This window comes from Malaclemys terrapin, chromosome 8 (genome assembly GCF_027887155.1).
Source record: "Malaclemys terrapin pileata isolate rMalTer1 chromosome 8, rMalTer1.hap1, whole genome shotgun sequence".
NCBI classification, from domain to species: domain Eukaryota; kingdom Metazoa; phylum Chordata; order Testudines; family Emydidae; genus Malaclemys; species Malaclemys terrapin.
In genome coordinates, this window is record NC_071512.1 from 3,160,825 (window position 1) to 3,187,243 (window position 26,419).

Sequence of the window (26,419 nt, forward strand, 5' to 3'; positions counted from 1 at the left end):
ATGGAACTCGAGACACCGCAGAATTCTATTTGCGGCTGGTCATGCCCCAGCAGGGCCAGTGCTACCATTTAGGCAAACTAGGCGGTTGCCTAGGGCGCCAAGATTTGGGGGCCCCAAAAAGTGGTGCCCTCAAGTTTTTTTTAACTAGGGGTTCCTATGCCCCCTCCCCGAGCACGCGGTCACCGCTCCACTTCTCCCACCTCCCAGGCTTGCAGCGCCAATCAGCTGTTTGGCGCCACAAGCCTGGGAGGGGGGGAGAATTAGAGCGGGGGCGGCGTGCTCGGGGAGAAGGCGGAGCAGAGGTGAGCTGGGGTGGGGAGCTGCCACATGGCTCCCTGGGGGGTGGGGAGTTGCCGCGGGGGGGGGGGATGCCTCAGGGTGGGGAGCTGCCACTGGGCTGGGGGGGGGCGCAAGGTGGAAGTTTCGCCTAGGGCATGAAACTTCCTTGCACCGGCCCTGTGCCCCAGGTTTTGGTTCAGACTATCAAACAGACAGGGGCAGTAGTGGAGTTTGGATCTGGGGCCAAACATCCCCACCTTTTGGTGGCGTTCGGATCCAAGGTGCTGGGTCAGACCCGTCTCTGGTTTGTACATGAGGATGGCCTGCCTGCGAAAACGTTTCATGATGAAGTTTCACATGTGTATAGCTAAGAAATTAATGCAGAACAAAATCAAATGTGGGAGATGAATAAGCTAGGAGCAGTGCCTAGCATGCACCCGTAGAGCTGGAAGAGATTCCAGGACCTAGTGGCTAACAAAGAACTGAACAGAGTAACATTAAAAATAGATATATATACACATTATATACTGCTCCTTCAAGACTCTTCCTGTTATTCTAATGCTTAGCAAAAAGTCCCAAATCTTATTTAGCAATCCTGGGGATTAACAAAGCTTGCACTCTGGTTTTGAGACTGGTTACGTAAAAAAGAATGTCCCTGGGTTTTCCTAGAATATTAGTTAAGTTAAAGTATGCTGGGTAAATGGTACATAGCTTCTTCTAATACTACCACACAGAGACCAACACAATATGAAATACCTGGTCCATCCAATTCACGTAGGAGCTTGGATTATAAAATACAGGCCAGCGTTTTCCACACAACTAGGCAAATGATTGTGTCAGTGGCTGTATATGCTGTATGGGACAGAGTCTGGTCTCAGTAACACCTGTGTAAATCCACTGATTTTAAAAGTGTCCAGAAGGCTCAATAATTTTGTTCACAGAAGAGGTAAAGAAGTCTTTTTTGGGGGGTGGATCTCTTGCTTTTCTGAGTGGGGAGGAGGGTAGGTCTCATTTTATTATCACAAGTGCACTGAGCACTTGTACTTCTCTGCAGCGTTTCATCTCTCTGCATGTGCCTCCCTGCCTCCTCCACAGAACCTTGTCACCCAGCTGAGAACACGCCTGTTGAATTCCCACCCAGCGCTTTCTCTCTTGCTGTCCATCTCTCTTCAGAAAACACACCAGGTCCTGTGTAGCTCTAGAAAGGAGCCTTTCGCCTTGGATGACGAGACCCTGAGCTCCCGCCCTTCGCCTGCCCCAGACGTGATCTGCCCAGTACGTTGCCAAGTTGTCCCTTGGTGTTCAAGCTGAAAGAGATCTTTGGAGGCCAATTTTTTTTTCTTATGTAGAAGTCTTGCTGAGAATTTTGACACACACATTCTTCAGCTTTGTTTGTCCCCCACAGACATCCCCAACTGCACCAGAAAGTCTGCGTGTGTGGTTTTATTTGTATTTTTCCCCCACTAACAATATAACATTTGAAAGACCTTATAGTTTCTTTCACAGTTTTCTCAGGTACTATGTTCGTATTACTTGGACACTCTCTTCTACTTTACACTCTCCAGATTCCTACACCCCTTACTCCAGAGCTGCAGAGCGAATCATGCTAAGAAACGACACCGTCTTAACACTTCAACATACAGGATGCAATGGCTACGCTCAGCCAGAACACTTGTCGGATCTGTGTGTCCTGGTCCCAGTTAATCCATCCATCCTTTTCTGCTCCAGACCGGCTGTGACACAGGCAAATTTGGAAGCATCTGAATGGTGCTTAGAAGGAGAAGGTGGATGAGGTAATAATATCTTACATAGATCTCTCCTTGTCAGTGATGAGACACATTTCTCAAGGCAGGCTAAAGTTTCCTTTCATTTGGGTGCTTCCAGGGTTAAAATCACAATGCCAGATACCTGAGCTCTGAGGCCACACACTGATCCTTATTATCCTCATGAGAAATTGGCGTGTTGGGTCGTCTGGCTCTGGGATCTTCGCTAAATCATTGGGCTGGTTTGTGAGAGTCTTAAACCAAACGGCTGTCTCCATCTTCTCAACATGGAGCTCTTGAAAAGGATTGGCCTGGCTGGAAGTTCAGGCCTCTGCCCCAACCTGGCTAGTACCATTATCTCTGGTAGGAGGGATTTTGTTAATGCTTTCTGTAGGGAAAACTCTGTAGTCTGCCCACTCCAGCTTCTTGGTCAGCTTCACTCAGTGAGCCGGTGTCCTGCTTAAAGATCAAATTCAGAGATCTCACTCAGCTGATAGAGCAGAACAGAGAAGGGGGGTCGGTCTTCTTTCCTCTGAGGGAGAAAGAAAAGAACAGCATTAAACTCCTACTTGAAAAGGGCTACAGGGTAAGAGAGAGAACCTTGTAACGGGCCAGAGGCTGAATGGTAACAAAGGTAGAATCAATTCTTAAAGGGGAAAAATAAAAGAGAAAATGTGACTGAAATTGTCATGGGAAGCAAATGTGATCTCGTGTGTTCAGGGCTGCTCTCCCTCTGATTTATGTCTCCTTTCTGTCAGCAGAGAAGTTGGCCCAATAATGGCTGACTGGCTTTGACTGCTGCTCTCTAAAGTGGGACCCGCAGGGTGTGTTCTTAACTGGCGTTAGCTAGCATGAGTTAAAATCCTAGTGACGACGAGGCCGCTTGCAGTTGTCACATGAGTTAGTAGATCAAGTTAAAGACCATGGTGGAGCCTAGGGTTTACTGTGACCTGTTAACTTGTGTGAAAACTACACCCTGCTTTGTCCCTAGGATTTTGCCTCATGTTAGCTAACTCGAGTTAAGAACACACCATTTTTCTTGGTGAAGACAAGGGGGAAGGGATCATATTATCTTGCCTGCGTATGCTACAGTACTAACCGCGTTCCAGCAGCTGCTCATAAGCTCATATATGGCCTTGGAGGCCAGCTTGGGTTTATACAGCCGGAGTCCTGCATTGATTTCTTCCACCACCTCTGCGTTGGTCCGGTTTTCGTAAGGGATTTTGCCTTCGCTGAAGACCTCCCACATCAACACTCCTGAAACAAACGAAAAAGGAAAGGGTAGTAAAGGAGCAACAGTGGCCTGCCCAAAACATCCCTCCCCAACAGTTGGTTTGAAGGGGCCTCAGCACCCCAATCAGCCCCCCCAAAGCCCACCATTTTTATCGGCTTTAATCCCCATCCCTGAAGAGCCCAGGCGGTGACCACCATCCTTCCAGCTGAGGAGCACTAGATCAGACTCCCCTCCAGATCACACCCACATCTCTCTCCCTCATCAGTCCGAAGAGTCATTGAGACACAAGCCTTTCCTCTGTCCCCCACCCATCCCACAGGAACCAAGCATGCTCTGTCTACAGCAGTTGAGTGAAGAAGAGCTGGGTTGAACTGCTCTACTTTGAGAGATTACTGTACCTGTTCCCTTCCATATGATGGCAGATTATGGTGATGGGGGTGGGGGGACTATCTAGTGTTTAAGGCACTTTAAAGAAATGGAAGTTAGGATTGTAAAGTATTATGAGGTCTACTACTAATAATAAATGGAGATATCCTATCTCCTAGAACTGGAAGGGACCTTGAAAGGTCATCGAGTCCAGCCCCCTGCCGTCACTGGCAGGACCAAGTACTGATTTTGCCCCAGATGCCTACATGGCCCCCTCAAGGATTGAACTCACAACCCTGGGTTTAGTAGGCCAATGCTCAAACCAAGGTATAATTATTGCGATTCTGCTCCCAGCTCACTCTTTGACTTATCACATGACCTTAGGCAAGTCTCTTAGGGCCAGATTTGTAATGTTATTTAGATGCCTGACTCCCATTGAGAGCTGTAGGGTTTAGGCACCTAAATACATTTAACAATCTGACCCTTAGTCTTTCTGTAACTCAATGTCTGCATCTGTAGCCATGTGCTGGAAGGTGAGACTCCAGGACTGCTTTCCCCACTTGGTCAGATGGAGCCTGGGCTTATTCACTTTCAAAGAACACTACAGCGTTCATTTGATCTCCCAGGCTTTGGAGATGAAGGTGAGTTAGCTGAAGGTGCACATAAGGTTCACAGAGGAAGTGGAGGTATATATTCATCCTGAGAGGTGGAAGAATAACAGAGAGCTCACTCTTCATTGCTAGTTTAGTTTGTATGATGTTTTTGCCTTTAATGGACTGCATCTAGGAGAGGCACATCTCCAGCAGCCATGACTGCAGTACCAGATGCGTCACAAGCATGATTTAGTTCGTATTTTGACAAATGAGCAGGAGCAAAACTATGAAATAAAATTTGAACAGGTCAAATTAGCCACCCAAGCCTCAGCTATGGGAACTGCTCACCAGAAGAGATGGCAAGTTGTCATGAACTGTGATGAACGCATGTGAAATTGCGATGGAATTTCTAAGGGAGTATGGTGCATATTTTACCTCCTCATGAATACCAAAGGAATTCACTGGGACAGAATATCAGAGGGAGTCAGCAGAAAGGATGGCAGGAAATGTACGGTCTCATCTCGCTTGGAGAAAGAAACAAAGATACACAAAGGCAGAGGAGGAGTGGGGTGGAAGAGAGACAAGCATAGAAAAATGACGACAAACTATGTTGCAGTCGTGTAGGGAGACCTTATAAATACAATGAACAAAAGTTATTTTGACTCTTGTCAGGATTGATTCGGGTGGTCGCCTGATATGCCTGTGTGGCAGTACATGTGCATCTTATCTTGGGCTGCCAAGGAAGGTATAAAAAGGAGGGACTGATGTAGCCAGACAGAAGGATACATCTGGAATAAATACAGCTTCATTTTTGCTCAACAAGGTCCAGTTCCCAGCACTGTTGATTCTTAAACAGGGAGAAGGGTGTCAGTATTTCAACCACACCAGACCACTCTTTAGCAGAGGGGATGCTGGGCCTGGCCTATGAGACTGGGTTTATTGCGAAATAACCGAAACATCTGAACTCCCCGAATGTGCAGGTTCCTAGAGTTGGGAAGTCAGTTCTCATGTCCAGTTCTTTTAGCCTGGTCACAGCAGGATGGTTTCAATCCCAACAGAGCAGATTAATGGTCTGTGTGTAATAGAGCACAAAGACTCCCAGGGACATGATGCCATGACATGACAGAGGAATCCTCTCTGCAAACCCTGCTGCAGGGGAGATAATAAGTCAGACGGACATTCAACAGTGGCATCTGCAAATTTCACAGAGGAGAGCCGTGCAATGCAAACAAGCCCCACAAAGGTGCCATTCTATCTTTAGATAAAACTAAATCAACTTTCCCCAGCTTGGCTCTACAAAATACTGTAAATAATGTCAAACTACACTAAAGTTGGTGGGAGCTGTATGGCCCTTAAAGGGGCAGTTTGAGATAGAAAATCCTCTCCTAACTTATTGTCCATACTCATTTCTGAATGGTTGAGTAGAAGAACATAAACCAAACCTGACCTTCAAAGCACATTTCTCCCTGTGTCACAGCTCCACAATGGCCAGGATGCTGTAGGATGTCACAGTCGATTCTATTATCAACTGTTATTCTTTCGGGTGTGTTTAATGAGGGATGACAGAATGCTCAGCGCTGTAGACATAGCCCCATCCCAAAAACCTCCGGCTTGGATTTTCAAAGCTGCCTAAGAGACTGAGGCACCCAACTCCCACTGACAGTCTAATAACCATCCAACGGGGCTTCATAAGCAAAATTACTTCAAACTACGTAGCGGGACAAAGTGAGGAGGAGATTCTTGAGCACACAATACTTTGAGGCCCACTCCTGCAACATGTAGGCCTGGGCACAGTGCTTAATGTTCTGAGTAGCCTCCCTGACTTCAAGCCATGCACAGCACGCGGCATGGAGTCATTTTGCAGAGCCGGGAGTTGCATGCTGGCTGGGAATCTGCCCAACACTTTAGTGGCCAAGCGTGACATGTCATGGATTAGCCTTTGTTCGGACTAAGGTCATTGCCGTTAGCACTTTGAAAAACTGTCCAGTGGCTTTCTTAGGGGTGAGGGTGCAGAAGGGAGAGTTAGGAACAAATGCAAGTCACAGAGCGGCCCAGGAAACCTGAGAGCAGGTCAGGTGAGAAAAGAGCATGAAGGGAGAAGTAACGTTTTAGATGTACATAAAGCAAATGGCGTGAGCAGCGTAAATCTCAGGCGGCGATGAGTTCTGAATAAAACATCATTGTCCAAGGCTGACATAGCATAGGCTGCACTCCTGTTCCCTTACAGTTCCCTGTCAGTGCACCTCCATTCTCATCTTGGACACGCCATGTGTAGCAGCCCCGGGCCTCCTGAACCTGAGACAGTACCTGGAGCTGCAGTACTGCAAAGGTGCAGCAGGTTGGATTTGCAGTACCCCACAAAGCCTAACTAGTTTATTGTTCTTTCTCCTTTGTCCTGAGAACAAAGGATTTAGTGCCCCTGCAGTCTTTATGCAGACAAAAGACCCACGGAATCCAGCACGTGTTCTGCCGGAATAAGGGCTTCCCTTCAGGATCAAGCTCCCGGCGATTATCCGATTTGCAGCTTACTGAATTTCCCCCGTTCTGATAAAAGGTTCTTACCAAATGACCAGACATCAGACTTGGTGCTGTAGTTGGAGTAGGAGAAAACCTCTGGGGCAGACCATTTGACTGGGAATTTGGTGCCGGTGGAGCTAGTGTACTGATCATCAAGGACATACCTGGAACAGACAAAGAGCAGAGCATGCTCAGTGACACGCACTGTTAAAGCTCAGGTGTCACATTTCATAGGCCACACACATGCTACGTTACCTCGACATTCCAAAATCCGACACTTTGACAACTTGGGATTCTCCTACCAAACAATTCCGAGCTGCCTGCAAAAAAAGGGAGAAATACAGGGAGATCATTAGTACTTAAGGTTTCTCTGCTGTGATTCATTCCCTTGTCCTCTTATAGACAAACGATATTTAAAGAACTGCTTAATTTCCCCATAGAAATGTTGTCTAGCTGAGCAATGTGGAGAGTAAAAGTGACATCGCATAGTGAGATGGGGTCAGACAATTTAAATGCTATAATTTCCAGTTCAGTTTAACTTCAGTGCTTCCCAGTTGTTAAGAAAGTCCTACATGGGGAAGTTTGACCTGTAGTTTGCTCAGCTCTTTTATTTCTCCATCCATTAAAAATTCAGGCAACTACCCACTGACCCAGATGCTGTCTAAGCTTGGGTTAGCCAAACAATCGATAACTATTCCCCCCACCCCCCCTCCCTGGGAACCAGGAGCAACCTGAGCTGAGTAATCCAGTCCCTCTTCTACAACAACAAATACATTTCTCCAACACAGCTTTTAAAAAGCGACTGATGTAACATGAAACAGCAGCTGCAACGTTTGTATCGAGCAATGGAATTATACATGGCAGAGATCCACGGTTGGCCATGGGACCACTGGTTAATTAAAGGGACTATACCAGAGGAGGGGGGTTAGCAACAGTGCACCCTGGAAGATGGCAGAGCTTTGACTTCTTCCCTGATCTTAGACATGAACACTTTGTTCATCTCAGAGTTGCCAGCACCACCATACTGACGGAGCTGGAGTTAGCAGTGAGGGGAAGAGGCAGTACAGGAGAGGGTGGGTCTTTGCCCCCTGCCTCCTCCCCCAAATGCAATTCTCGGCCTCCAGCAAAGGAGAGTAGACAGGGCCCCAGAGGATGCCTCTTCCACTAGAGTGCTTCCCTCACTCCCTGCTATTTCATAGTCTCCTCTGGGCTTAGCACGCACCTAGGCTCAGCCAAAAGCCCCTGGGCCGATGCAGGGAACAATTGGGGGTGAAAATGCCTTGTATAGGCTAATCCAGACTGCTCTGCAATGAGGAGAGATGGCAGATCCTTCTCCAACAGATACACGGGAGGGTGAGGGAGCTGAAATGAGGCAAGGGGGAAATCCCAAGACATTAACCAATCCTGGCTGGCTCAGAGAACAAGACGGTTTACGGGGGACATACCAGGTCTCTGTGAATGACAGAATCCTGCTCCAGATAAGCCATCCCTTCGCACACATCTTGGCACATCCCTAAGAGGGTTTCCTTGGAGAAGCTGCCCCGCTGGTTTCTGAGGTAATCCGACAAACAGCCATGCTCCATGAACTCAAACACCAGGCATATGGGAGCCTGTTCCATGCACACGCCATACAGCTGGACTAACTTGGGATGAGAGAGCTTCCTGCACGGAACAAAAGGAATGTGGGGGAGAGGAGAGTGAGGTGGGCTCATAGGATCTGCAATCACTCACAGAAATTATCATAAATATATGCCCCAAACACTATACAGTAACAAACCTTGTTAGTGTCACTGCAACCTTCCCGGTGCTAAGCGTAAGCAGCTCTTGCTGTGAGATGGACAAGTGTGAACATAAAAGAGGGACTTTAGGGGCGGATTCTAACATCACACTAGTTCAGCGCTGATGTATCAACATTGACTTCAACAGAGTTATTCTGGATTTACACCGATGTAAATGAGATCAGAACCAGGCTATCGAAGAGTCAATGTATGTGACGAAAGTCTAATGGTGCGAATCAAGGCATCCCAGCCTCCACACTCTTCCTGCCTTTCCTTTTGCATACGCACTTTGCAATTACCTAAGACATTTGTCTTTTCATTATGGTCACACTCACATTCAACGTGAGTACACAGATGTATGGTCAGAAAAGACTTGCTGACACATTCTGTGCACCCAAAACACCCCCAGGAACAACTGGTCAAAAAAGGTGGTGTTTTTTCCATGAACATGTTCAGATAAAATGGATTTTGTTCTGTTTTTTGTCAAAAAAGCACAAAACAAAAATTCGGATTGCCCAAAATCGAAAATTGTTCGGGTTTTTTTTTTCAACAAAAGCCAAAAAAGTTTAAATGAAATTTCTTCTTGTGGCAGTTTTTGTCAAAAAGCCATTTTTTGTCCAGAACCCCCCATCCCTGTTCTGAAGATACAGTGATCTAGCAGGACATTTGGGGTATTGGTAGAAGTATAGACACATTCTCTCACACTAAAAGTTCCCCTGGCCAGTAACTGCTACAGCACATGCTTTTATACACAGCTTTCTAATAAATAAGCCAGCATCTAAGCACAGTTTAGTTTACATGATATTTTTTTAATGTTTCAATAGGGTGCTCTGAACCTTGGTTGGGTTTATTTTTTCTGTCCTTCTGAGCATGCCCACAATATATCAGCTGAGAATACAGAGTGGCCACTTACATCATGACTTGGGCCTCCTCAATAAAGTCCTCTTCTGACATTGCTCCTTCGCGAATGGTCTTTATAGCGACTTTAGTCTGATCCAGCCAGTAGCCAAGATGGACCAGCCCAAACTGACCACTGCCAATCTCCTGCACAAATGTTAGCTCCCAAGGATTTATGACCCATTTTCCTGTTAACAGTAAGGGGACAAAAGGAGTAAAGATCTATCAGTAACTTCTGAGGAAGGATGGATTTGCAGGTAAGGCACTGAACTAGGATTCAGGTGATCTGCTTCTGCCTGGGTAATTTTGGGTAAATCACTTAACTTCTCTGTACTCCACTTTGCCATCTGAAAACCTGGGATAATAATTATTCCTTTTTCCCACCTGGTGTCTGTCTTGTCTATTTAGACTGTAAATTCTTCAGGGCAGGGACAATCTCTGCATATGAATATATGCAGCACCTAGCAAAACTGGGCCTTGATGTCAGTTGGGCCTCTAGGAATTACAACGATGACGATAACAATAATATTACTGTAGGAAACAATGTACAACAACAATGGGCCCATCACATGGCCCCCAACTCTCACAGATGGCAGCCTCACAGGTTACTTGGGAAGATGAATGGTTTTGCTTCTGCACTCACTTCAGTATTTAATATTGACTTAAACAGGACTGGAAGCTATTCAGTTTCTCCCAGGAGGCTCCTTTAATCGACAATGTGCCTGTTGTGGTGCCTACAAGTTCTTTCAAAGTCTTGTCATCTCTCTTGGAAATGTCTGAGTGTAAAGACTTGGAAACTGCCAGTTACTGCTGGGAGGTCTCCATAAGGAGATTCAGGCTCACAGAGCCAACCTGCGCTCCGGGGGATGAACATGCTATCTCAAGGCAAGAGAAGTATAGGCAGGGGAATAACTCCTTACCATAGCTCAGTCCTGCAGTGATAGGGGCCTTTTCTCTCCAGGAACAAACAGCGTACCGCAAACGAGTGACGAGACCTGGATCACGGAGGAAAATATGGGCCCCAGGTTAGTGCAGCTGACTAACATGGTGCAAAAAGTGCAAAGGTCACATACCGCCATAACAATGTCTGATCATTGGAAACGGGCAAAGAAATGAAAGACAGTAAATGTGTACCAGTCCATGCAAAAGCTACCTTTGGGAGGTCCGAGGTAGGTGTTTTAATATTTTGTACTGGATTAAAAGGTACTGGGACACTTGCCATTGTGTCCTCCGTCAGGGTTGCTGAATCAGAGAATGTGTATGTGACGCTTTGCTAAAGCAGAATGTGGAAGGGTTTGCATAGTCTTCATTAAAGTCACTGGAAAAGTTTGGGGCAGGTGTTAGGGAAATATTCTTAACAGCAAGAGCAACTATGAAATTTACAACCACAAAAGGTGCTCCAAGTGCTTCACTTCAGCTCGTCAAGAAGGGATTTGGTACAATGTCGGTCAGAAACGAGGTACTCTACATATAATGAGTAGTTCTGCAAAAAGCAGATTGAATGACCCCACTGGTGACCCAAACTGGTCTTTTATTTCTAACCCCAGTGTTTTCTAGAAATAACTTTTTATTCTTAGAGAAGCACGAATTGAGAAGTCCTGCTCTGAGGGCATTAGCTGTTGTCAGTGCATTGCAGTGACTGCTAAATCCCACTTGGTGGCAGCCGAATCTCTGTTCGCGTCAAGGGTTGTGACTTCCTGTCTGCTCGAAGGAAGCAGTTTCCGATCTACATCAGCCAGAACCTATATTTTTGCTCAGTCACTAAACAGGCGCTACGTAAATTAGACGTCTCCATTCTCTGATGTTTGATTTCTGCTGCAATATCATGTGGTACCTGATATTTAGAGTTTCAGAGTAACAGCCTGTTAGTCTGTATCCGCAAAAAGAAGAACAGGAGTACTTGTGGCACCTTAGAGACTAACAAATTTATTAGAGCATAAGCTTTCGTGGACTACAGCCCGAAGAAGTGGGCTGTAGTCCACGAAAGCTTATGCTCTAATAAATTTGTTAGTCTCTAAGGTGCCACAAGTACTCCTGTTCTTCTTTTTGCTGATATTTAGAGGCCATCTTTCATGCACAGGGCATCTCTGGGAGCTCTGTAATGTCAAAGGGTGGATACAGGCAGTACAGGGGCTGTGTCCTGTATGCCAGTGCAGCCACTCTGAAATCTACAGTAGATCACACACGGCCTTAGACATTAGAACCTGCTGCAGTTGAGAGGTAATGTTAGAAACTATGTTGAGATTAACCCTTTACTGTCATCAGAAAGTGTCATGGGATCTTTAGCCTCCCCCTAATCAGCTGCCAGAAGTGAGACAGAAGGGGATTCACTCAACTGAGCATTTCATCTTAAGAGCAGAAGTCCTGAGAGCCTTCACTCTTCCCAACTGCATGGGAAAACAGCACTCACCTGCTGCGTTGTGCTGGTGGTAGTTGATGAGTTCGGGGATGGAGTCAAACACATGCTTTTCTGCCAAGTAATACCGCTTGGGGTTCTCATCAGTCTCTTTGATGTGATAATGCTTGATAACTGGGTTGTTGTCGTTGCTGAAAAAGAAGACATATTCTGTAAGAATAAGAGGCAGCAACAAAACCCCAGAAGTAGGGGAGATGAAGGGAAGAGGCAAGAGCAGTCTCACACTGCCAAGATTTTCCTAATTGTTCTGTGCCTGAATTTCTGTAACATTTGGCGGCACCCGGGGGAAAAAAGTCCACGGAATACAAGGTGTCAACAGAGCTTTGCATCTACATAGCACGACATAAGCCATGTGTTGGTTAAACCTTCTTTCTGCTCTTCTTCCTGGAGTCAAGATTACAAATATCCATAGCAGAATCCAACAAATTGGAAAAGTATGTTTGTGACCCAGGATTCCCAGGGGTGTGCTGTAAGGTATTAGAATTGTAAATGGTGTGTTCTGTTACTCCCTAGCATGGAGACCTGCCCTTTGACGGCAGGAAGAAGAGGTTCACCTTTAAAGGAGAAACGCAAAGCTAAGATGAAACCTGGAGCTCACAAACAGGGCGTGGAGAAACTCTGCCTTTGGGTCTAACTAAGATGTCCCCCTGCACACAAAGGGAAGACCCTTCAGCTGCTGAATTAGTGGGCTAATTTTAAGCCTGCCAATGGGGCAGACAGCCATTATATTGAAAGAGAAACAAGAGGGGTGAGCTACAAAAATCAACAAAACCACCTGCTTGCTTATTCACTCTCTCACTTCCCCGATAGCCGCACCTGTACAGACAGAGAGGTCTCCCTTGTGGTATTGGGGACGCAATGTTGCCAACCTCACAGCTGGAATTTTAGCAAATCACCTGAGACAAGTAGCCCCGAATAGCCTTTACAGCACCCCAGCAGGGTCCATACGGGGCAGTTACGGTGCAGCACCGCCATGTCCACACAGCCCCAGGGGAACCTCAATATGGAGCTTCACCCCTTGGGGACAGGACCGTGTGAGGCACGGGGCTGGCCCTGATGGGAAGTTCTACTTCCTAGAGCCTGAGAGAGGCAAGCCCGACAGAGTGAGTGCAGGGGCTGGCTCCAGCCTGGAGCCCTGCCTCTGAGACCCTAGCAGCTGCTGCTGGTGCGCTCTGCACACACACCCCTCTAATGCGCTGGTGCTTTGCTGCCACACCACCACCGTCACCTAGACAAGGCGACAAGCCCTAGTAACATCCCCCAGATTTCAGCACAGGGAACAATTTGCAGCCCAAAAAGTCGCCTGTCACCGATTCCAGGTATTTTGTCATGGAGGCCTTCAAAAACTAGCCCAACTGGTGAAAAATCACCCTTTTTGCCAACACTGCTTTAAGGGCTGAGCTTCCCAGACAAAGAGCTCTTTTTCTTAGGCAAGCTGGTTGCACCTGGACAGAGACTAAGGTGCAAGCACCTTAAGCGCTGAGTGATCACTGAACCAGCACCTGGTTCCAGTAGCGAAGAGGAACGACGAAGATAACCTGCGTGGAAGAATGCAGCAGCTAAAAGCCCCACCAGAGCTGAAACTCTCTGGACATGTGGAACCAACTCGAGAAGGCCGAAGGAGCACGGCACTCTACAGAACACCACAGCCAGGAGCTCTCAGAGAATGGGCTGTGAGCATAATTATCGTTACTGCTGCTTTTTGGCAGTAGGCTTTCTTCTTCATTACCAAAACCTTTTCTGCTAGTGGCAGGTTGTGTCTATTCTGTATAATCCCCTTATAGGCCGTGATTCTGTAAATACTTAAGGGACTAGCTTTGCACATGTGTACTACCCTGGGATCAATGAGACTATCCAGATGTGTAAAGCGGTATGCGTACGTGTTTGCAAGAGCACAGCCATATGTGTGTTTTCGCCAATGTATTTTGCTCTGTGTAGGGCAGTTTGCCAGACTTCTATGCCTGCAGGTGTTCATCCCTCTTTTTCAGAAGCATTATGGTTCTCCCTGAGTTCTTCCTTTAGGAGCAGAAGTGACTCTGGATGTTCAGACTCCCACATAAGTTGCTGGCTGAAGCCACTTAATCAATGCAGAAACCTGCTGAGCTCAACTGTACCTTAATGCCTTGGTGAAAACGGAGACCGTGTACATGCCAGGCTGCCTCGAATCTCTCACCATGAAGGCACCTTCCTTACCCTGCACCAAAAGTAGAAGGAAGAAGGGAGGTTAGATGCACAGTATGAGTAGAAACAGGTTGGGGGTATGTCACTTTACTACATGTCCATGAGCGCCAAGCACAATGGGGCTCTGTCCTTGACTGGGACTCCAGGTGCTACTGTGATATAACTGATTAATAATAATAACCCCTTTGATCAATGAGACTTGGAGCATGTATCTGGCATGAGTTGCTCTGAACACTTCTTGCCCTCCCTCTCACCATTCATGATGGGAAATGCTGACCAAAAGTCGCCCACATGCAGAGCCACACGTTCTGGAGAAGCTCAAACAGCTAACCGTCATTGAGACAAATATGCCTCAGCTACAACCCACAGTGCAGTCACGCTGGTGTGAGAAACTGGAGAAACCAGCTCCCTGAGCGGCACCTGGCCACCTCCCGTAGGAGTTTATAGGAAATTTTCAAAACACAAACCCAGCTCACACAAGTTTTTATTTCCACCGAAATGCCATTTTTTCAGAGAAACAAAACCTTGCTCTTTTGCTCTGCTGTTACTAGAACTGGTCAGAAAATGGGGTTTGGTTTAATGGAGAAAATTCTGACAAGTTATTTTTTCCTCTTTTCACTGAAATTTACTTCAGTAAAATATCAGAAACTGAAATATTCTGGTGTTCACCCAAAATATTTCAGTTTCGGGGCGTTCAGTGTTTTGATGAAACAGCAAAAATTTCTGTGGAAAGCAGAAACTTTTTTTTAAAAAATTTTGTTTAGTTGAAACCCCAGTTTTCCTTTCACTAACAGTTATGAAGGAAAACGTTCGACCAGTCCTTGTTATTATGGAGCATCTGTTTGGAAAGGGAAAGTGCTCACACAAAAGCTATGGAGAGGCAAGGAAAGTTTTTTATTATTTTGAAACATGTTTGGCCCTTTCCTTATACCACACTCTGGGTGACAGCAGGCACAGAAATACAGGAGGAGCTTAGGATAGCCCGGGCAACCCACAGGATCTTTTCCACATTTGTCATTAATTAAATATTAGAGGCAAGGTGAGTGAGGTAATATCTCTTATTGGACTAACTTCTGTTGGTGAGAGAGAGAAGCTTTCGAGCCACACAGAGTCTGCTTCAGGTTGAGTGCTGTGTGACTCCAAAGCGGGTCATTCTCAACAACCGAAGTTGGTGCAATAAAAGATATTACTTCACCTGCCCCGACTCTCTAACATCCTGGGACCGGTACAGCTACAACTACGCTGCATGCATGAATTAAACATTGTTATTCATTTGACACCATACTGTTTCCCTGGAACATGCAGAGGGACATTCTCTTTGTGATGCTGGTGGCACTATTCTGGATATGTCAGTGGGCGTTTTCCAGGAGGAGATATCACCTGAACTCTTTCTGCAAGGGCTATGCAGAGTCATGTGGTGTAGCTAAGCCACCTCCCTTCCCACCAACCATGGAAAACTTGGAATAACACAAACCATATTTAGAATACAGAAATGTGGCCAAATGTGCTCATGAGAACGAGCGGCCTGAGCTGTTTATTGACACTCGCTTTAGGTTGTCAGCTGACTTTGGCAGGCACTTGCATGGAGCCCCATTGGGGATCTGCCTAGGTGGAGGGGTTCACTCGTGAGGACCCCTTTTCAGGATTAGGGCTGTAGAGAGGGCAGGAGCTGTATAAATTTCCCCTGCAGAGCTTTGCCATGGCACCTCACTCCTGACCTGCAGACCACTCCTTGCAATTCCAGTCCAGGGCCCCATGTCAAGCGGAGACAGCCAGCCAAGCTCAATTATGGGGTATATGGAGAGACAAATGTTTTGTAGGGACTAACTCCAGACCAACAAACTCATCGACATTGGCAACCAGGAATCCAGGCCTCTGGAGGTAAAATAGAATTCCTTAACCCACTGGGAGTCACCTAACTTCCTTCCTCATATGCAATATTTTTAAGCAGATTGGAGTCTAAACAAACTCATTGCTTTCCAAATTCATTCAAAAAGTAACACCACTTTACCTCCTCTTTGAGGAGTACTTCTGCTTTGCTTCTGCTGATATTCTTATTGTACCATCTGAAAGCATCAAAAAGACTCAGTCAGCAATTCCAGGCTATTTGGACCAATCATCGTACATTGCCTTGTTTAGCTTGCATAAACAAAGCCATTTTTAAAATGTCAGTGAGCAACGTGCAGCATAACAATGAAGAAAATATACCATGGAACTGCCAATATTTGCTATGAATTAATATTCATGTCTTTAGATTGCCAGTTAACTCAAGGGACGTAATACATTTTGTAAAGGCTAATATCAAGCTTATAAAGTAGGGCCAGTCAAAAATGTCTCATGGAAAAGTATTTTTGATGGAAAAATATCTTTGAATTATATGAAAACTTTCAAGAAAATGTTTAAATCATTCATATTTTCCTGATGGTTTTCAATGAATCGGTTTGAACAATTAGTTTCCTTTTGATTTGAACCGAAACAAAAACGTGTGTTTGGGGTTTTGTGGGATTTTTCCCCTTCCCCTCCGCCCACTCCCTTTTTTAATCTCAAATCATTTCATTGACAACAATCTAAAATGTAGGGAAAACTTTCCCCCCCAAACAAAAATATTTGGTTTTGTGCAAAATTTGTCCACGGAAGAAAATTCCCATTTTTAACCAGCCCTAGTTTTATTAGTGATAGGAAAGAGTTACTGACTTGAACTAACATTATCACTTCATCAGAAGTATAAAATGAGACTGTTCAAGAATAACACCAAGGGTAAGGTGAGAATGCTGCAGTTCCCTATTCATTTGTGTGATGTTACAAGACAGGCTCACAGGACCTGATTCCACTGTCTTCTAACTAGCATGATCATATAGGTCTGTTCTGTGTGGCTGTCAAACATTACCCAAACAAGTGTCATAATGACCACACAACGTGCAAGACAGTGGGACTTCAGGCTCACTGACTCAGCGGTAGCTGTAATATTAATACTACCTAGTTCTTATATAGTACTTCTCATCACTAGATCTCAGTGCACCTTACAAAGGAGGTTAGTATCAATGCCACTGGAGCTGTCAGGGCCCATGAAACAAGTTCAAGCTACTTACTCGTATATTTGCAGGTTGTCTGGTGATTTTTCCACCAGGTAACTGCTTGGTACATATCCTTCGTGACTGTTAAAAGGAGATTAGGATGTCAATATATCAGAAAGCCAGGAGTTTCTTTGTACATGTACTGTCAGCTGTGAAAACTTTAGTCTGTAGGAAACCTCACTCCATGCTCTGTATTTGCTTGTTGTTTTTAAGGGATGCCAGCCAAAAATTAATCTAGACAAAAATTAATTTGTAAGGCGCTGATGTAGCATATTCCCTCCACCCCAGCGGAAAAGGAGTGTTCTGGAGGATTTGTGAATGAAAGGGGTGTACCTACAGCACAGTTAGAACTGTTTGAGAAATCTTCCAACAAAACATTGGTTTGTTGGAAAACGCCAATTTGTTGAAACAGAAACTGTTTATGGGAAAGGGTTGGTTTTTAACAAATTTCCCATTTTAAAAACAATTTGAAAGAAGTTTCAAAACTGTCAAAATGTTCCATTTCAACGTTGTTCCAAAGAGAAAACGTTCTGGTTTGGGGTAGGAATGACTTTTCATTGCAAAATGTAACTTAACTGATAGTAAAAAAAAAATGAAATGTTTTGACATCATCAAAACAAAACTATTCAACTGGCCCAATCTGATTTTTTATTTTGTTCATGCAAATTTTTGAGATTTTGACTTTTCATCCTGATTTGGGATGGGAAAAAGTTTCAAAACCTCACAAATTCTCATGAGACAGGAAAACTGTCTCCCATCCAGCCGTAGGCACAGTGCTCCATCCAGAGCCATGCAGTTACACATGGCTCTGTGCTCAGGGCTGCGGGGAGTTCTTACTCACACATAGACCCAGTGTTTCAGTTGAATTACTCATTTTCAGCAAGGGTTATGGAACCAGACTGCTTGGGAGCTGCAGGGTTAATATGATTAATTCAGCCAGTTTTAAACTGTTCTGTGCTGTAACCTGGAGAATATTATCCTGAAAACACTGGAGCTAAGTAGCTTCTGCTTCCTGTTTGGGCTTTATTCTCTGCAGGCTTTGCAGAATTCTGGTTTCCAAAGCTGTAGGCCTGTGTTGCCAGCTGTGGGTTGGTATGAAAATGAATGTGTTTTAATGAAAAGGCCAGATTCCATATACATAAGCATTTCCTAATGCTACCTTTTCCATTAGCTGTTCCACTGAAGTCAATGGGACCCCTCCTCGAGGAAGGTGCTACTCAAGGTGAGTAAGGGTACCAGACTCTGTCCCTCAGCCATTTTTTTATGGAGTGTGTTTTGTGATGGACGCACACAGCAGATTTACAGATGACTTAGGCGCTGGTAGGACAAAGGTACCTACCCATTCTTATCCTGAACCATCCACCAATGATCCTCAGAGTTGTCGAGAACGTAGTACTCCTCACCGCGCTGTAAGGTCAGCTCCTGGGGATTCTGAACCTTGTAGTCATATATGGCCATTACTAAAGCATCCTTGGGGTCTAGCAACAACCTCTGCAAAAAAGGAAAACGATAACCAGGCTCAGAATTTATAGCCACAAAAATAAAGGGCAAGTAGCCATTAACTGCTAAGTCGGTGAAATGTGCCTTCCATAATGGATCTCATATTCTCGATGCTGGGAAATGTACATGGGAAAACGATTGAGTCTCTAGGCCCCTGGTGGGGGATGCTGGGATCACTGAGAAATTCCCAGCCCTTCTGGACAACAGCAACCCCGGCTGCCTGGGGAAGGAGCAACATGAGGACGGGTTATCAGTGTTGCTGAGCTTGTCAGCCTTTGACGTGGAATAAGCGTGATGTGTTTCAGTGTGGGGGTGACTGCGCAGAACGGTGCTCCTGCTGCTCTCTCGCAACAACGCAAAATATTGCAAAGCGGCTGCGCTTTTGTCAAGCGAAACTGCATCTTCCTGAGCAAACTTAGCTCCTAACATGGTGCTGCTCATACACAGTTTGAGAAAGACAAAGGTGAAAATCCAAGAGAAGCGCGGAATCCAGGAAGGCTCAGGGGCGTGCTAATCTCTTTGCACAGAATAGTGCACTGAACAGCAATGACCCCTAAATGGGGCATTTCCCCCCGTGCAAGTTAATCAGACAAGCCACTGCTGAGGCTTCTTCTGCCTCGCTGCACTCACCCAGTTATCTTCAGGAGTGGGAGGAAGAGGCTTCTTGGAGGCTGAAATGAAATGAAGTCAATTAATTTGGAACCAATCTAGACAAAACCAGAGAAGAATATCAGGGAGCCATGTAAGTGGCGTTGAAATGGCTGAGGTGTAGAGAAGACAACCTAATTTCAGAATAACAAGGCTTGGCTCCTTATTGCTGTTGAACTAAGAAGTAAAAAAAGACCCTCACACTTGCATAGCATCTTTCAACCAGAAGAACTTGACCTGAAGGTGTTGTATGGGGGTTGCCCAGACAGCAGTGGAAAGCAACTGTCGGTAGAATGCAACGTTTGTTTCCCCTAGCAGCACTATACAGCCCATTCAGAAGAGGAAGTGGAGAATAACTTTCTCAGCTGAAACCACAGGGCAAATGGAGGTAGAACAAAATAAAATATAATTTTGCCATGACACAGGAGCAAACTCCCTTCTCTTGAGAGAATTGACCTGGGTCATTTCCTGATCACAAGTGGTCAGCACCTTGGTTTTACACCTCATTCCAAAGGACATTCCTAACACCCTGGTGAGGTAACTGGGTCCGTTTTAATTCAGAGGAAAGAATACCATTTAAAAAGGATGATAGGAAAACGAGGATAAGGCACATCCTGGGAAGGTGGCACCATTTCTCTTCCCTGGAAATGTAGCACAGTATTCTTCAGTGCTTTCTACAAGGTGGGATGAATCTTACTGTTGCTTGGTACAGACATATTGAAGACTGAGAACATCTGTAATGAATCCCGTACCGTCCTTGGTGGGGTCATATTCTATACACCCGGCTGCCAGCTTCTCTGTCTGGGCACAGCATCGCCATCTCCCATCTATCCAAAAATTTGGATGATACTTCGGCACCAAATTGTTGTTGTTCCTGGTTTCTGAAAGAAGTCAGAAAATGTTTTGTTTTAAAAAGGATTTCTACTACAAACTGAGGTATGTGGCACTGACGCGAGCTCTGATAACGACCAGTGGAAGTGAGTAAAAATCATCTGAATTTCAAGGAAAATTGTTTTCCCTCAGTCAAAGGATATGAACGCTGATGACAACCCTCTTTTTGTGAGTATCTTCAGCCAGCTGTGTTTAAATGTTCTACTTTCTCACGTAAGGAATGTATGATACAAATAACCCTGATTAACATAAATAGAAGTTATGCAATCGCACAGGGGAAGACTAGAACTTTAGCAAAGTGTTTCTCTTTAAATTCTTAACAACAAAGGCAAAAAAAAAAGCACTCGTAAAAAATAGAAAACCTGACATAGCAGGTAGCAAAGACGTTTATAAGAGACCACAACAGTACCGCATGTCTAGGATACAGTCAGTTACTACTGTCGGCTCAGTTACAGTATTAGCTGTATGGCTCAAAATTGGCATTTAACATTTAGCATTCACATGCTTAAATACCCATCTGACTGTCCTTGTGAGGGATTAAAGGTCCCATGTTTGAAATTAGTGCTCTCTGTGTAAAAAAACTTTTTACTATTTAAAAAGAAAATCTGCAGGCCTGCATCACCCGGGCCTGTTAAACTGCCCTGTAAAGATGAAGTTATGAAATGTTTAACTAAAGGAAGTGCTAAAGCGGAGCGCTAGCAATAGCAGCCTCTTGCAAAGTAAATGATTGCAGAGTAAATGCAGGAACAATGCACTTCATAGCAAGGCCAAATGTTTCCCCAATAAATGGAACACTCCCCTCGCATTGCAACAGCCTGTGTTATAAACTAGGAAAAGGTTAACGGGAGGAGGTGCAATCCGTGTTACTAAACAAGACCTCCCTTATCGCAAGCGCTGTGGTCCTTTCGCATTGCAGTGCTCACCACACTTTCACTGCATAATCAACACAATGATCCCAACAAATATAAGAGGGAAGGAAATAAATACAAGAGGAGAGGGAAATATAAGCCATCCACAAATAAACCTCCCAATAACAACTTCTTTAGGAAGATTGTTATCCAAACAAAGAGTCCGAACTGTGGTTGAAAGATTTTCTACACACCAAAAACTCTCTTTATATATACAAAAAAAAAAAAAATTAATCAAGTAAAATATCCCTTCTCCCCCCAGCATAGGAAGAATCAAGGTTAGGACAATGTATTAATTAACTAATGTTGCCAGTGAGATCCAACCAAAACCTCCCCATGCACCAACTTTTCCAAGGGCTGCTGAAACCATGCCTCTAAAATTGCCCCCATGCTGTATAACCACCTGCACAAGTGCTGTTCTGCATGTGCAAATATAAGGCATTTGACTCCCTCTGAGCTGTCATTGTTTTCTAGTCTCTGGCTACTGAGGAAGCGGGGTTGGAATAGTGACTTTGGAGATTCGATTCGATTGCACACAGGACTACGGTTACCTTCTTTCAGAGTAAACACCCATCTTTGCCGGCTCTCTCGATCGGGTGCAAACACATACAGCAGGTAGTTGTCATGAAGAACCTGGCGAGGGGACCAGAGAAGCAAGCCAGTGATTAGAAACAGCTCCTGCTGTCTTTCGTATCCAGGGGAACTCAAAGCACCTCACATACCAATGAGTTACATGCCAGTAGTGCTGTGACTATGTAGGCAAATGTGACAGCCACCGTGTTCCCAGAAATGGCTCATAATCCCAAGGGAATCTAGCACCTTGGTTTGTTTATTTAAAATTGATAGGGAATACTGGGCAGGAAAGAATTCAGCCCAGACATTCTTTGGGGTCAAGTTCTCTGCTGTGGAGGAAACACTAGTGAAATTAGTGTAGATCCAGCCACTTCCACCAGCAGACACTTTGGCCCTACATTTTCTATTTTCAACTTCTACTATTACTAACATTTGTATGGAAGCAGCATCCTTGTTTCTTAGCAGTGTGTCTGTTCATGCAGTTTGTCTTCACCTGAAATCCTAGAGCCAAATTCTGCTCTCACTTGTACCAGTGTATATTCTGAGCAACTCCATTGAGTTCAATGGGTCTACTCGGGATTTACTCCAGTGTAATTGAGCAGAATTTGGCTCTAGGATTTTAGATGGGAAATAAGCTGCAGAAGCAAGAGAACTACTAGGAAACAAAGATGCTGTTTTCATAAAGTTGTCCCTACTTCTGAACAAATGTGGGAAGAGAAATGCTGAGCATTCATGACATTTAAGCAAATAGGGTAAAATTTTCCAAAGCAGCCAAGGGATTTAGGCTCATAGTCTCTAAATAGAGACTTCTATGAGATGTCAGCTGGTCCTTACACACTATCCCCAGTCGTATGGGAGGAATGGTGAGAGTTTATAACTGTTATTTTAAAGAATCAATCCCTCTGTTGATCCCTTCATCCTGATGCTTTTTAGCACATACATGCGTACACACATACACACCCAAGTGCTGTGCAGCTGTGGAAACCCTGAATTATTCCCTTTACATTGATGAATTATAACCTTTCTAAGAAAAAAATAGAAAAAAGGCATATCTCCTGCTCCCTCTGAGGTATTCTTCTGTTGATGGGTGCTGATCTGTCTTGTACAGTTGCTTGTATAAGTTGCTTTTTCAAACCTGCAGCAAACTTCTGAAGCGTGCAAAAAAATAATCATCGTGTACAATACAGGCCGTATTGCACTGTGCTGCCTCATGTAACAAGCCACAGGAAGATACAAAACCATTGGTGGTTCCATAGCAGATCTACAGCAGGATACAGCTGACTTTTTTTTTTTTAATGTGCTCTTACAGAACACTACAGAACTATATCCGGGGCAAAATTCAGACATGCTATTAGCAGGTGCAACTTCCATGCGTCGTTCACATCACGTATGAAGTTTGTCAGATATCTCAAAAGGAGTTCACCTGTTTTCTCTGCAGAGCGAATCCAGCTTTCTACCCCAACTTTATTTTATTTTTTAAGCAATATGGCCACATACAAGAATTCAGATGAAAGAAACACATGGAAGGGTTTGTTTCTTTTTAAATATCGGTGTTTCCAGGAAACAATTCCAGGTGTAATTCTGGGCCAGGCTCCAGTGACACAAAGAAACTGGAAACTGGTGAATATCCCCAGCCTATGGCAGCTCCCAGATGGCACAGAGCTGGTGTAGCTGTTGTTAAGCGCTCCAGGCAAAGAGCCTCACACCAGAAGCCATTTGCAGTGCACAACACCAACTTCTCTTGGTCCTAGAAAATATCTGAACAAGGCTGTATCTTTCTGAGGACCTGGCGCTTTATCTGATACCTGTCTATGTAAAGATAGCTCTTATGTAGAGCACTCCTGTAACAGCCATCCCTCAACAGTTCTCAGCACCGTGGGCCTCGTTGGTGGAAAGGGGCTTAGCATTCCAGTGGGGCCTTGATTTGTGGGTGTTGGACAGACACTCATCTCCCGCTGCTTTCAATCTGAGCTGCGGGTACTCAGCCCCTCTGAAGATAAAGCCCCCAGTTTCTAAGGTTGGGCACCTATAAAATGAAGCCAATATTGGAGATCTGAGCTGTGTAACATCTCTACGGTCGCAAAGTGAGTCTGTGGCACAGCTGGGATCTTCTGATCCCAATCCTGTGCTGGAAGTTAATTGCTCCCCCTTCTTATATCCCTATGAGCTGGTGTACTCCACAGCTCAAAACAGGGGCATTTCACCCATTGTGAACAAAGCCCTCTATACAATTATTAGTCAATAAGGCATATGATAAATGTGCCTTCTTAGTGTTTAGATTAATGTGCTAGAAATTGATCTATAATCTACATTAAGAATACATTATAGTCAACCCCAAATGTTCAAAATCATGAGTCAGCCCCCCAAATCATGAGCTTTTATGTTATAAGAAATTTTGGGTTTTTTTTCTTTTCTTTTTCTTTTTTTCTTTTCTTTCTGTAGGATGCGTGGGGGGGGGGGGTTACATTTTCAAGCTTTTCTCTGCAACTGTGAGGCCTAGAAATGTACTTAATAAACGAATCAGAATACGAATTTCTGTATTCACTTGACTCCAGAAGCTGTGGCCTTACGAAAAAGGCCAAATATCATGAGATTTGTGATAAAATTGCAAGAGTTGGCAACTTGGGTAACAGAGCCAAATGGAAATTCTAAACATAATAACCACCTAACACTATGGAATTTCTAGTTTGATGGAAAGGTAAATGTATCTTTGTAGACTAGAGAATATGTTTTCTCCATTCTCTTGGTCCTCTTGGTCCTTCTACAATCTCACCACTGTTTACCTAAAAGCCTTCTCCATTAGTGCTCCTCCCATCTGGAACAGCTTTCCTGCACGTCTCCTATTCACCGAGGGCCTGCTCTAAAACCCACAGAAAGTGGGGTGATTCACTACTAGTGAGGGTGATTAACCACTGAAACAAAAGACCAAGGGACATGGATTACCCCTTCTGCTCCCCCAACACTTGTTGGCTTCAAATCAAGATTGGATGCTTTTTCTGGAAGAGGCTTTAGTCAAACAAAAAAGTGATTAGGCTCAATACAGGAATAACTGGATTAAATCCTGTGTCCTGTGTTATACAGGAGGTCAGACTAGATGATCTAATGGTCCCTTCTCACCATAAAGTCTATGTATTTGTGTAGTCCAGCGGTTTTCAACCTTTTTTCATTTGCGGACCCCTAAAAAATTTCAAATGGAGGTGAGGACTCCTTTGGAAGTCTATGGACCCCCATAAGTCTGCAGACCACAGGTTGAAAACCATTGTTCTATGGTAACAAAAACCTTTCACAGAGCCCTTAGACATGATCTACAGCACTCCAGGAGTCTGCAGACCACAGGTTGAAAACCACTGGTGCAGTCAATAGAAAGACTCGGTCTTCAATTCTCTATTTCTTTTCATAGCTTAGCTGAAAGCATATCTATTCCCCCTTACATTCTCCCTTTGCTATTATATATCACTGCCACGCTGTTAGTTTACCTCTACATACATTTTGAGCTAGTTTCTGTGAAAGCAATATCATTGGTATAGGCAAACTTACCTGGAAAGGATATTTATAGTTACAGGGAATTGTGATGTCACTTTTCACAATTTCAACGCATTTGATCCTGGACAGTTCAATGGAGCCCTTCAAAGTTCTTTTTTTCTGAGAGAAAGAAAAGTATTTGGTTAAGAATTCTGATTTGGCTAATTAAGATTAATTGAGTAATTAGGCAAAGGCTGTTTGTGAAGTCCAAGGCAGGTTGGTCATTTACTTTAAAGGAATAGGATCAAAACCTTTTGTTTGAAATGTACATTGAAAAAGTAAAGGGCTGAACACAGCAGGTAGTTCATTATAGAGTTGGTCAAACTTTTTTTGCCGAAACATTTTTTCTAGAAAAAACGGCTTTTTTACCAAACCAAAATATGTTAATGAAAATTTTCATTGTGCTAGAAATTTTCTAATTTTACACTGAAAAACGAAAAATTTTCAGTAAAAATGTTGGATTTCAATTCAGCTTTTGGTAGAAATTTTAGAGGTTTGGTTTTCAAAATTGTTTTTCAAAATTTCCTTTAAAAACTAATTTCTCTGACCAGCTCCAGTGTACTATTGTTCATCGGAAAACACTAGATAGATAAATAGGCTTGGAATGGGGAAGAAAAAGGGATCCCCAAGAAAATGTTTGCTCAAACTCCTAAAAGCAAAATGATTGCATTTCAACAGCTCTGCTAATTTCTTTTCCGCTAATCACCACTCAGCATTCATGATCAAGTTGTCTGCAGCTTCGCAAGTGAGACTGATTAGAAAAACATCAGTGTCCAGTAGACAGGACCTAATCAGATGCCTGTTATCTAGAGCATTCTTCTGAAGGATTCAGTACAAAAACAGTTGCTCTTCGGAAGCAAAACTCGTTTCCTGTTTTGATTCTTCTTCAGCCGGGATTACACGTTGTAGCTGTCTTCCAGCTCAGATCTGCGATGACAAAAGCCCGCAGTGCTTCAAGAACACCATGGTGCAAAGGGCTTTTGCTTTTCTAAAGCAACCTGAAGCTTTGATCAATGGGCTGACAAATGGGCTTGTGAGACTTGTGAGAGTATCTTTTGTTACACTGCTACCTTTCAGCTGCCTACCTGTGTGTCATTTCAGCGAAGCAGATAATGCAGCTGATCACAAAGGGTGAGGTTCATCCTGTGCACAAGGCCCCACTCTGGCCTCACTGCTCAGGAGTAAATTTCAGCCATTTATTCATAGTCATGAAGAATGAGAAGAGAAGCACAGTACCACGCTCCCTGGCTTTGCTGAGACCTTTGTCATGGCCAGCAGA

General features: G+C 44.4%; 1 protein-coding gene across 1 annotated transcript in view; it reads right to left on the minus strand.

Annotated features, from left to right (window-relative positions):
* Positions 1-412: 412 nt before the first annotated feature.
* ITK (IL2 inducible T cell kinase) overlaps positions 413-26,419 on the minus strand; it is a 42,666-nt gene continuing 16,659 nt past the window's right edge. The window contains exons 2-17 of the mRNA XM_054037750.1: positions 25,156-25,260; positions 21,597-21,678; positions 19,999-20,127; positions 19,229-19,269; positions 18,438-18,589; positions 17,114-17,179; positions 16,036-16,090; positions 13,958-14,037; positions 11,838-11,974; positions 10,348-10,422; positions 9,444-9,615; positions 8,198-8,414; positions 7,008-7,072; positions 6,798-6,916; positions 3,142-3,299; positions 413-2,574 (exon numbers count right to left, since the gene is read on the minus strand). Of these exons, the coding sequence (XP_053893725.1) occupies positions 2,503-2,574; positions 3,142-3,299; positions 6,798-6,916; positions 7,008-7,072; positions 8,198-8,414; positions 9,444-9,615; positions 10,348-10,422; positions 11,838-11,974; positions 13,958-14,037; positions 16,036-16,090; positions 17,114-17,179; positions 18,438-18,589; positions 19,229-19,269; positions 19,999-20,127; positions 21,597-21,678; positions 25,156-25,260 (1,725 nt within the window). The 3' untranslated portion in view covers positions 413-2,502. The remainder of the gene's footprint in view (positions 2,575-3,141; positions 3,300-6,797; positions 6,917-7,007; positions 7,073-8,197; positions 8,415-9,443; positions 9,616-10,347; positions 10,423-11,837; positions 11,975-13,957; positions 14,038-16,035; positions 16,091-17,113; positions 17,180-18,437; positions 18,590-19,228; positions 19,270-19,998; positions 20,128-21,596; positions 21,679-25,155; positions 25,261-26,419) is intronic.